The 12,921-nt window shown below is 33.2% G+C and overlaps 1 protein-coding gene across 1 annotated transcript; it reads left to right on the top strand.

Moving 5' to 3' along the window:
* Positions 1-3,672: 3,672 nt before the first annotated feature.
* On the top strand, positions 3,673-12,691 carry LOC111706137 (ABC transporter F family member 4; the record flags this gene model as incomplete). The annotated part of the gene is given in 12 exon segments (XM_023478922.1): positions 3,673-3,762; positions 4,366-4,711; positions 4,985-5,070; positions 5,669-6,428; positions 6,590-6,696; positions 8,002-8,146; positions 9,120-9,189; positions 10,468-10,536; positions 10,808-10,901; positions 11,323-11,388; positions 11,630-12,107; positions 12,595-12,691. Coding segments are annotated over 12 exon segments (2,362 nt in total), but the record flags the coding sequence as incomplete, so codon positions are not given.
* Positions 12,692-12,921: the final 230 nt, after the last annotated feature.

The raw sequence follows: 12,921 nt of genomic DNA, 5'->3' as shown, positions 1-12,921 counted from the left end.
AACTGAATTCGGAGCAGAGATACAAAATGACGGACAAATTCTTCCGAACCTCCCCCAAACAGTCTTCCGGGAATGAACTTCTGTTTATAATCGTAAATTTCTATTTAAAACGAGATTAATTTGACTATTTAAGTACGGTAGTTAATCTAAAGTATCCTTAACATTTTCATATTGATGTTTTTCTTTTTTATAATCATTTTACAAGATCTGGAAGAAAATTGCTTTTATAGATTTTTTTTCTCAACAAATGTTGAAATAGCTGGCTTTTTTCATGAATAGCTTTAATTAATAAGCAGACAAATAAAAAATATTCTTCATGAAATGTTAATTCTATAAAACATTGCCATTAGTAAATTTTCTTTCTACAGGGTGTCCCAAAAAACATGGGAATTCAGTGACGAATTCGAAATCGTCTTTGTTATGAATTAGCATTGTAATACCTAATTTCTAAAGCCATAATACTATTATGTCTGCTAGAGTTTATTTTATGAAAAGACTGTAAAGATCTGTCTATAATCTATCTTCGCAAGATGAACAGTGAAGACGGACAAGTTTACTCTGTTTGTATACTGCAGTTTTCTTGTTTTACTAAGTACAACTGTATGCAGTTGCAAAACATAAACAAACAAAATGTGAACATGGCAGACAGTACTCTTACAGATTACAGCTTTCTCAGTAGGTATCATTATACTAAATCAAAGAATTATTTATAAAGACGATATCGAATTCGTCACTGAATTCCCATGTTTATTGGGACACCCTGTAGTTATTGAGATATTTAAGAAACAAAACTTTTTGTTTGTTGTTGATCTAAACATATTTTAACAATATATTCTAAATGTGCCTATGCAAAATATATATAAATAGATTATTTTTGCTGTTATTTGTACATTTTGATCAAGAAAAAGATTTGAATAGTAAAATTAATCAAAATTTGTTTAATATTACTCAACTAAAATATCGGCTAATACAATAAAAGAAAAATGTCAAAAGACGAAAGAATGAATGTCATATGACAAATAAACAAACTTTGACACATGCCAAGAGACAAATGTGTAAACTATCAACAAGTTTTGTTTAATTGTAATTTTGGAAAATATTTAACAAAATTTGAGTAATGAAAGAAGAAATTTGAAATGTGAAAAAAGAATTTTGACGTCTGATGCGTAAGACCAAAATCTCATTTTTTAGAGTGTACACACACATTTTTACATAAATTGTTCGATTTCGCATCAAAATGATTGTATTTTTGCGAAACAAATAAGATTTTGAACTTCAGGTCAAAAATTTGAATGAATTACCGAAACTTCAAACAAATTTTTAGCATATGCAAAATTTGTATCCTAATTGAGACAAGGGTTTTTTGCATATAGAAGGTTACCCACAAAGAAGACGACCTGAAACTTTCTAAATATGTCGATTTAAAAGTGAAATATCAATTGTACTAATAATTGATCGGAAGCACAGTGCTATAAATAGGTAAAATGAGATTCGGAAGCTGTGAAGTTGCTTTCCCTCCCTCATTATTGGAACTTCACGAAAAACATGTTTGGGTTGTTCTTAATTATTTCTAAGGGTGACATACACAACCCACTTCCATCATCTTCACTTCTGTCGTTAGGTGTACAATAAACATGGAAAGGATGAAATGACCTTTGGATCCTCCTGATACACTGAATGCCCTCTAAGCCCTTGAGAAACCGTCTCCTCGCTACCTCTCTAAGCCTACCTCCATGGCCCGCATTTTGGTCTCCAAGTAAAAGATATTTTATATTTATCATCAAAAAAAAACTTTTTTTCAAAAAATCTCAACATCCTAAAATAATTTTTAATGAAACATAAACTTGGTTTGAAACGTCTATTTTAATTCATTAACTTGTGAATAACTATTGCATTTTATAAAAAAAAAATATATTCTTCTGATGTATTCTATTAATGAGTTTAACTGTATATACGTATATTTTAAAAGTGTATCTTGTACAAATCAAACTGTAATATAGCACAAATTTACAAAACAAAAAAGTTGTAGAGTATTTTACTATTAATGCTTTGTGTAACAAGTTGAGATCAATTGAATGAATTAATATTTAAACTTTGTGGATTCTTAAAATTTCATGGATTTTACTATGAAGATTGAAGATTGAAGATGTATATTTCGATTTTTTGGTTGGTGTGAAGCCATAGAATGTGAATAAAAAGTAAATGTAGCAAGCGTAGATCAAAAAGAGGAGGCATGCAAGAGACACAGAGACGGTCTTGCGGGGCTTGGAGGTGTTTCTGCACATCATGAGGCTCCGGAGGACATTTTGCGGGGCTGGTGGCAGCTCTGCACCCCCTCCCTCCTTTGAGCGGTTTTATAAGATTCAGAAGTTGGCCTACCTTACCTCTAATTTTTACGGGGATATCAAATTTTTAGACAGTTTTGAAGCTATAATGGTGTTAATAATAAATGGGAATCTGGAAAATTTCTCAATATCTGTCAATTTATAAAATATGCAGAACTTGCACAGACCTCATTTTAAATTTTGGTGACAATCGTTTAAAGATTCAAATATATATAATTCTATTCAATATAAATGCTGTGTGATATAAGACGAATATAGAAGTATTGCACTTAATTCCCATTTTTTTTGCAGCACATATTGCAGTGCAGAGAATAATAGAAAAGGCTTTTTCTTCATATAACGGGGTTACCCACAAAGGATGAGACTTTTGAGAGGACTGTATGGAAATGGAATGTAATATTGTCAGTTTCCTTGTATTAAAGATTCTATGCAACTGCAAACGTATTTCATTAAAATTATAGCCCATTTTTAGGCAGTGTAAAAAAATATCTTTTATTAATTTTCAGGGGGGGGAGGGTCGGGGGATAAAACATTTCAGTTCAGCATGCTTCGTGCTACTTCGCTTGTAATTATTTCTCCGATATCTTCATGTTTTTATTGTAATCTCTTAAAGTAAAATGTGCATGGAACACATTTTTTATGAATATAACCCGAAAAAGACTCTATATTTCAAAGATTCTGAAGAAAAGACGACATGTCCTTAAATAATCAGCTGCTTATATGTGTACAATAGTATTAAGAAAATATTGGCGCGAGAAAGATTAGTTAATAATAATTGCATTGAATTGTACGGCAAAATTCTAAGCATTTGTCGTGTGCTTGGTGATAATTGTGAGATACTAGACAGTCGACTGTCGATCTGTAAAACTAAAAATCTTTCTTTGAATGAACAGTGAACAGGACGCCATTGATCGTTCAGTGACCTTAATATAGCCATGTTTCATGTAAACCTAATAAATATATAATATATTGTCAGGTTATGATATTTAAATATAAAAATGTATTTATATCAGTCCATTTTCCAAAAAGCTAAAAGTTAACAAAATCTGACAACTCAAAGTGGGTCAAAACAAAGATTTAGTTGGTTTCAAGAAAAAGTAGTCATTCAGGCAGTGTGCCTGAGGACTCAGACAGTTAGTGTTAAAGCCCAGTGTTAGACCTAAAGGGAGGGCTATGGGTGTTAAGAAAAAGACAGAAAAGTTCAACAGCCGAAGATTAATACATTATGAGTTCAGTAAAAAAATACAAGGGGGGTCAAATTGACCCCCCCCCCCCAGCAGGAATAGGGTTAATGATTATTTTCAACATAATGAAGTATTAATGTACATAATTTCAGATATTTAAGAATGACTTGAGTATAAACTTTAATAAAAATGGATAAAGGAACTCTTCTTGCCTTCTTTAAACCTATTTCACGGTAATAACCAATTCATTGCTGTGATATTGCTTTAAAGAGTCACTGAAGGCGTTTGAATTACAATTAGCAGAGGTGTATCCCGTAAACTTTAGCCTTAACAGTCAGTTTATCGTCTTGGGCAATCACATTTGCATTATTTTGTGTTCAGTTATGTAAGTAATTTCAAGTGCTCTTTCATGTCTGATCCACAACGGTACCCTTTGAACCAGACACCGACATCTCTCTCATGGTTACTCAGACAAAGGGTATAAGGATCCCACTGTTAATTTGATATCATGTTGATATTTGTTGCTATGGACAAATTAGATAAACGGATACATTTTGTTGTGGTACCTCACATGACATAAGGAATGGTTGATGGATGGTTGAAAATGAAAGCTTTGTCCAGAAGTAAAGTTGATTAAACAATTTTGGGGTGCAATTTACGCAAACAAAAAATTGCGAAATTTTATGTTACGATGTTCAAAGAAGAAATGACAACTTTAAAAAGAACTGTTAAAATCTAAACGTTTTATAGAAAAGAGGTGCAAAGCGCCCTGAAAGCCTGATTTATTGATGAAGTGTCATTATACATTCAATGAAACTAATTTTCTTAATGTATAGTCCTAAATCTGGTTTGTTGTCAACGCCCGAGGGGAAGAACTTGGAGACCTTAGAAAACCCTGATTCTGAACCCTCAGATTCCATCAAAAAGACTGAGAACCCTGTTCAAGAACCCCCATGTTCAATCCGGAGTACGGGGAACCCTGATCTTGAACCCTCAGGTTCCATCCGGAGTACAGGGAACCCTGATCTTGAACCATCAGGTTCCACCCCGAGTACAGGGAACCCTGATTCTGACGATGGAACAGAAAGTTCTGATTTACAAACCAAGAACCTAGAACCAGGTGTTCAAAATGTTCCAGAACCTGGAACCAAGGAGAAAGTGCAGAATCAATCAAATGAAAAGGAAAGCAATTAATTAATGTAAAAAAGTTTAGTAATTATTATGTATGTCGTTTAGGACTTAAGTTCTCGCTTTTTTATTAACTTTTATAATCTAGCTGACTTGGTATTTTTGTCAAAATTATTATCCCTCATTTTCCTAGCGTAGATTAGTACTAAACCTAAAGAACTTCATCAAAATTCAGGGGATTTGGTGTATTCTGCTCCATTTTTTACTTCCATCCTTAAGAGATTATTTTAGAAAAAATACCTTTTTTATAATTAAATATGCTTGAAGGAAAGTTCAGTAGAAACTGAAGGAAAGGACCAACAGGATAAAGATGAAGAATCTAAGAAAATGAATAATAATTCATTACCGAAAAGGTATTGTTTTAAGAAAATTGGATAATATAAGATAATGAAAGTTATAGTGATATTAGATTTCTTTGTGGTTTTGATATGTACGCAAACTTTCTTATTTGAATCCTGAATAATTTCTATTTGTAATATTATCCCAACTTTCCACGTGATCATTATCCAGGCAACCAAATTTATTTACACATTTATTTATTATTATTGAATTATATTTAATATTGGACTAAACTTATTTAGTCCAGCATTTAAGATCATTGACTTAAATCTGAGTTTGAACCTTTTAAATATGCGGAACAAATTGATTCAAATTCCTTTCCGCTCTCAATTATTAGTTCAAAGGTTTGATAAATAGTTTGATTTTTAGTTCCGAGGCCGAATCTATGGAATAAAAAAATTGCGTCACTGATCTGCCAAAAACTGGTTTGAATTGAGCACTTAAGTCTCGAGACACTGAATACAATTTATAGTGGAACCAACCATTCTGAACCGCGCCTCATATTTGAGCGGCGGCTCAAATTCTTAATATTCGGCCTCCGAGCAATCAATTAATCAAAATCATTGGAACAAGCTTGTTAATTTTTGTTTTCTTTATTTGTGTTTAAATTAGGAAAAGAAAAACGGAGGACGTTGAAGAAGATCAGGAGATGAGAAAGAAAATAAAAAAATCCGGCGACACGTCCACCTCAGAAAGCCTAGGACTGAAACAGAACTCCATTCAGCATTTCTTCAAGAAGAGTAGCGGAGATGCGAGACCTGATCCAAGTACTCATGTTTCTTCCAGATTATTCAACAAAAAGAGAAAACGAGTTCGCGTGATAGACAGTGATTCAGATAGTAATATTTCGTTGGATTTTAACGATGCTGATACTGTAGTGACCGAAGACACACCTGAGAACACTGTTGATACTACTGACATCCTTGATACAACAGTGGAGCAAAACGTGAAACCATCAAACCAAGTTGAAGATAAGAAATCTGTGAAACCATTTCAGAATTCTACGATAGCATCCGGGAGCCCAGGTGTGAAGAATGCCTTTACAATGATGATGAAACGGAAAGAAATTCCTCAACCAGTTCTTGATGAAACCTCCAAACACTTAGAAGAAAATAAAAAGATAACTTCAGAACAAACTGAATCTAAAGAGAAACATATTGAGACGGTTGAAAAGGAAGAACAACAAAATCCGCCTAAAATTCCGGATGTGAACTCTAGTAAAGATCAGAACAAGTTCATAGCGGCTAAAGTTGATAAAGAAGAAGTAGACGTCAAAGTAGAAAGCGTTGATAAAGAATCTGCGAAGAAAGTGGACACAGACAGTTACAAGCCCATTAAAGTACTCATGGAGACTCCAACTAGGAAATTTAAGGTATTTTTACAAATACTTTCTGTAAAGTTTGAAATGGAATTGACGTTTTCTAATAATTACTAACAGCTTTGTGCTGACAACCATTGGGTGCCGGTGGACATGAAAAAAAGTTTGACCCTTTCAAGTTTATGGAAGAGATTGGTTTACAATGTTGATTTCAGGATGCAAGACTAAAGAATATGCTCTCTGTATTGAGTTCTATCAAGAGTGATGATGAATATGAAGATGTTGAAATGATTGAACTGGATTTTACCCCCAAGTCTAAAAAGTAAGATATCTTTTAGATTAAATATTAAAATCAGAGTTACATCCATTTTTAATTTTTCCAAGCTTCAAAATCAGGGGAGTATATTCTTACTAGAAGTTGAATTGTCCCCCCCCCCTGGCATTATTGTCCTGAATGTTCCCGGAGGGGAACATTTTTTTCTGTCTTTTTATCGAAAACTAGCTATTTTTGCCACTAAATCACTAACTTTACTATATTTAAAGTCATTTCGCATTATTTCCTTGATTGTTATCTTAAATTTACAATTATTCAGTCCTTCATGCCACATTTTTTACCCAGGGCCAGGGGTGTTTTTTCCCCAAAGTCACATCCCAAACATAAGGTTTTTTTGGACCGGGCGAAGCAGCAGCGCAAACTTCAAAGAAGTTTTCTGCGGGTGGGGGGCTTTGCATGGGGCAGAGCCACCCTTGCGGAGAAAATTTTTATATTTTGGTTGTACAATGGAGTGTTTTGCTGCCCTAAAAAGGTCAAACACCAGGTCCCCTCTAAGATTTTTTTGAAATTCTTAAAGCCCTTTTCAATCTATTTTTTTCAGTCATGTATGCGTACGGTAACAGAATAGCTTTTTTATTGGTGGCAAAACATTATATTGATTTTAGGGGGAAAATTGGATATTTTTCCCCGATAAGGTTTAGCATAGTTTCAAACCTGTGTGATAATATTTTTTTTAAAAAGTGAAAAATCTTGTTTGACACTAAGCTGTCTATAAGTCCAACCAGCTTATGCCTGCGTTACAGTAAAGTTTTTAAAAGATTCTTCTAAATACAATTGGGAAACGAGACTCAGTTTAAAGGAAATATATGAAACTTTTCTAAAATATCTGGTTTATCTTCCCCGTAGGAAATGGGGGAAACTTTTTAATATTTTTGGATGAAATCATGTTTTTTCTTTTCTCTTAAGCAACTGGGGAAAGTAATAACATCGCCATTCAGAAATAAAGGAAATGAAATATTTTTTGAATTTTCTTCCCCAGACTCATTTGAGTTAGTAAAGTGATATTATTGCGTTTCTTCTTTTAATATATTTTTTTCCCCCTTCCCCCCCTTTTTCCTTTTCTTCTTTTTTTATACTCCCCCTGTAATCAAAACTACTGCTTCCTTGAAGAAATTAATTGCTTGGACATTTGATAGATTGCAAATCATAAAATGTTAATTAATGTTGTTTTCAAAATATCCATCTAAAAACATTTCCATCAACGAATTTAATGCTAAATTTTTTTAACTGTGAAATCACGTCTACAAGATTTTGAAAAATAATTTGTATTAATTATTTTTTCATAAAATTCAGGAAAACTCGAAGAAAGGGGGAAGAGAGACGTCGAAGGGAAGGAAAGGAGGAAGACCCTGAAAAAAAAGGATTGGAAGAATCTGGGAGCAAGGAGTTTGAACTTGGAGAAGATAAAGAGAATTTAAAAACTGGATTTAAACCAATGGTAATGAACAAATTAAGTTCTTTTTCTGCCCTTTTTTCTCATTTAATACCTAAAAAGTTGATACAATAATTTGCATCAAGCTTTTCTTGAATGAATAACATATAATTAAAGGGAGTGGCCGGCTATGTAAGGTAGTTGTACTGAGTATGCAGTGTTGTGGAAAACTTTTTTCTGATTCATTTGAGACATATTAAACTTTTTAAAGACCTGTAAATCCTGAGTTTGAGCGCAAATTCGACGTTCAATACTCCCACTTAGAGGGTGGATACGTTTTCAGAATTAGTTTTCCACAACACTGCATACCCAGTTCAACTACCTTACATAGCCGGTCACTCCCTTTAAGGGACTGTAGATGTAATCATTTATTTCCACTTTCAAAATTGATTATTTTCAATTTTGGTTTCTTGAACAAAGGCGGATCTCTGCTTCAGAATCTGCAATGGAGATTGGAGGACATAATTATTAGTAATTAAAAATTCAGATTTTAAAATGTGAATTGGACATGACCCTCTTCAGATGGAGGGTCACTTGAAATTACAACCACATACAGTAACCTTAAAGGGACTGTAAGCGTGACCTTTCATTTTTAGAAAGGCATATCCGATTCACAACGGTACCCTTTAAATCTTTGTCCGGACAAAGATAAGGTAGATACCTTATTTCTACCTGGAGATGAAAAGAGTTAATCTGGGCATTAGAAAAAACTTTTTTATTCGAGTTGTTAAAGGTTAAGGCAGTTAGGGGAATCAAGACCCTATATACTTTTAAAGACATTTATTACGAGCAAAAAAATGCAGTCATGAAACCAGAATAATAAATGATGACCTGACCCGCTAACTGGAGAGTAGGATCTAAGTTTTAAAGTGAATATACATAAAATGCTTTTAATAAAAAATAAATTAATTTTTACTATTTAGAAATCTGAAATACTGGTTGATTAATTAATTTAAAATATTTAATTTTGATTATTTAGAAGACAGGCGTATATAAAGTGATGTGTAAAGGCAAGGAGGGAGAATTTGATTTCTCTAAATACATCTCAGGAAAATAGTTTATATATATAAAATAGCTTTTCTGTGCTTAATTCCGTGGGCTGTCTATTAGGGGTGTTCATTTTTAGGGTCACTTTTGGTACAGAGATGCAAGGTCGCCAGAAAGTTGCAAAATTTTGCAAGATTTTCAACAATAATTTTTAAAAAATTCTTAAATTTTTTTTTCGGGGTGCGCCAATTGATTAAAATTTCACCTTTTTTCGTTTTTTTCACAAAAAATTTAATATGTCCATCCCTAATTTGGTTATCAACATGCATATCAGTTATTTTGGAGATAAACATGTCTAGAATACACACACACAAAATTAAAACCCTATCTTGACTGGAAAGGTGTGCGCCAAATGGTTTCTTGAACTACGCAAAAACAAAAAAATCAATCAATCAATATTTTTCAACATTTTTGGCGCAAGTACTTCTAACCGAGGTAGGATGTTAATGTAGGGTTTCTTGCGTAGCGTTTCTCGAAAATAATTTTTTCGCATTTCGTTTGCTCGCAAAAAATGCTTAAATTCTTTGCCGAAATTTTTCTTTAATCTGTTTCGCGAAATAAGAAATACGAAAATTTCTCGAATAAATGCAAAAATTTCGCGAAAAAAAACTCTCTTCATCAAACATTTAAAGAAAGAGAAATTATTTGTTGCAGCTAGAACACTTTTCTCGAAAATTGTGTTCCCCAAAATTTTGTATAGTTTTCGCAACTTTCTCTTAATTCATTTTCTCGAAAAAATGCGTAATTTAGCGGAAAAGTTTGCGAAATACGAACGAAACTTTCGCATTTTTTTGGGGTAAGTTTTCGTTCGCTGGAAACCTTACGCGCAAGTAAAATCCACTTGCTTTGGAAACTGCTGTGTCTTTATATTTATTGCTCTTTTTAGTGTTTTTGTTTTTATCTTTTTAAATTATTTATGGGATGGGACCCTAAAGTTGTTTTTATTCTATTCCATATGTGAATTGCCTTCACTATATTTTTAATCTTTGTACAAATATACTTTGTATTTGGAGTTCTGGGCTCAAAGAAACGTCAAAATGAATTTGGTTAGGTCTCACACCAAGGGAATGTTAGAAATTAAAAATTAAAGAAGAAAAAAGACTTCAAGTATTTTTAAAAGGACCTTACCATGAAAATTCTAAATAAACTAGGTCCTTGGGCACTTCTATTCCAAGAATTGGTCTCAACTATAGAGTAACCGTGAACTGAAGAGAACAGGGTTCAGGTCAGATGTCTAAACAAATAGAGAACTATTATCCTAAAATAAACTATACCTGAAGGAGGGGTGGGGGCCTGTGTTCTCTACGAAAATCAATGGCTGACTCCAAACCAGTTTGAAAAGTTGGCGGGTAAGTTTTATACTGATTCAGTTAATTTTACATGGTCCAGAACATTATTGAGTTTTTGTTAGAATTGGCAATCTCTGATGTCACAATGTGTACTGCAGAAAAATGTCAATATAATTTGTTATTCTGGAATCGGACGGCAAACTTACTTGTTTCTTGCATTAACAAACTTTATAATATTTCATCGAAACTTACATTAAGTTACTGTACATTTGTTGTACCGTACAGCTTACAGTGTCGTATTTAATACCATTCTAATATAAATTATGTTAAGGATCTAGAAGTAAGAAATACAAGCAATCCCTGTATATTGATGAGAAACCTTTAAAAGAATTGCTCGGTAGTGCGAGCAGTAGCAATAATACCAGGAAAACATTCTTAAGCATTACATTTCCTAGCAAATAATATTATCCGTCCCAGAACTTTATTTTTTTTTTCTTTTTTTTCTTGAATTATCTTCTTCTAATTCTGAAAGGGACTGTGCGATATATTTCAAGTAATCTCCCATGCAAAGGTGGCAATGTGCGATGCAAAATGTTACCCTTAAAAGTTTTGTCTGACCAAGTATGAATTAAATATCAATGTTTATAATTTTAAAAACTGATTATTTTTAATTGTGGTTTTACTCCAAAAGTGACGTGCGCATTCTTTAGTGGAGAAATCTAGAAAAACGACGATATCTTCTTTTTTGTTATTATTGATCAAAATATGTTTCAAGCGCTTTGTATGGAGGGTCAATTGAGATTCTTTTTTTTTTGAAACGTGAATGTATAACTTGAATTTTTAAAGTGGACGGACTTCACCTTTAGGACTTAATGTTATCAAGAATACCGTCTCTCTTCGTACGGCTGCAAGGTATTAAAAAGAATTAATTGGTTTCTTTTACATTCTTTATTGATAGATGGCATAATAAGAATTAATCTAGATGCAGAATTTACATTGTACAACCAGATGTACATTGTACATGGGGATGGGATCTGATGTTGAATTTCTATTTGCTCATCTTGATTGCGTTTGAATAGATTGAGTTTGATTAGACGTTAATTGATTTTTTTATGATTATAATTATTGTTTTTTATTTTAATTTTGCATTTAGGAAAGCGAAAAGTCAGAGAATTAAGTCAGATAAATCAGAAAATGCTTTAACGACAACCAAGTTCAAATCTAAATCTTCCAAGTCCCCGAATACTTTATCTTCAAAGATAGATCATTCTAAAGGGGTAGAAGCAAAAGACAAGGACGAAAATGTTCCTGGAAACTCAGGGAAAGAACCACCCGGAAAATCCCTAGCTTCGGAAGAGGAGGAAGAGACTTCTGAAAGTTCACATGGTGATAGAAAAGATACTACTGAGACGGAAGAGACTCCTGGAAACTCGAGGAAAGAACCACCCGGAAAATACCTAGCTTCTGAAGAGGAGGAAGAGACTTCTGAAAGTTCACATGGTGATAGAAAAGATACTACTGAGACGGAAGAGACTCCTGGAAACTTTCGTCGATCTGGAAGGATTGCCAGGAATCAGGACAAGATGGATGAAAAGAAGAAGGAACAAGAAGAATTAGAGAAGAAGCTAATGGTACCATTTTATATTCACTGCATGAGAACAAATCTATTCCATTATTTTTAATATTTATTTTGTCAACCAAAAGTTGATGTTATTTTTATGTAACCAATGCTTAGGATCTGGATCCGTTGGCTTCCTGGTTTCGGATTCGGAAAAATATGCTAATCCACGAATTCGATCCAAGAAGCAAAAAGTTCACCAAAACTTTTAAAAAACAAAATAATTTATTTCAATGGCTAACTAATACGAGATTAATAAAAACTTCCTAACCTCGGAATGTTTCATAAAGCTTCAGCGCAAAATAAGCTAAAAAAATGAATTTGTTCATTTCTTCAAAAAGTCAGTAAATCTTGAAGAAATGTATAGGACCTGGATCCGGATCCATTTTTTCGGGATGGATCCAGGAACTGGATCCACATCAAAATGAAAAATCTTAATTTAGTACCACATTTATGAAATATGAAAATTAACTTTTTCAACTTATCTTTTTGTTTCCTAGGAGTTGGAGAAGAAGGAATCTGCCCGAAAGAAGTTGGGAAAGTTGGTTCCTCTAAACAAGATTGTAGAGAAGGATGATGAGGAGTGTATAAATCTAGGTTGGTTGGAACAAAAAGTTTTACAGGGTTGTATATCGGTTATTATTTCCCCCCCCCCCATTCAGCGATAAAATACTAAGAGATTGAATGAATTTTGAAGAAAAAGGGGGGGGGCAGGGGTGTTAATATTTTAGATTGATGGGAGGGCAGGGGAATAATCTTTGATGATTTGGGGTGAAAAATGAAAAGTTATACATCAAGAGACAACTTTTTCATTCTTTTTGATACTT

The sequence above is a fragment of the Eurytemora carolleeae genome, unplaced genomic scaffold (genome assembly GCF_000591075.1).
Source record: "Eurytemora carolleeae unplaced genomic scaffold, Eaff_2.0 scaffold223, whole genome shotgun sequence".
Taxonomy (NCBI): domain Eukaryota; kingdom Metazoa; phylum Arthropoda; class Copepoda; order Calanoida; family Temoridae; genus Eurytemora; species Eurytemora carolleeae.
This window is presented reverse-complemented; position numbering and strand designations above follow the sequence as displayed.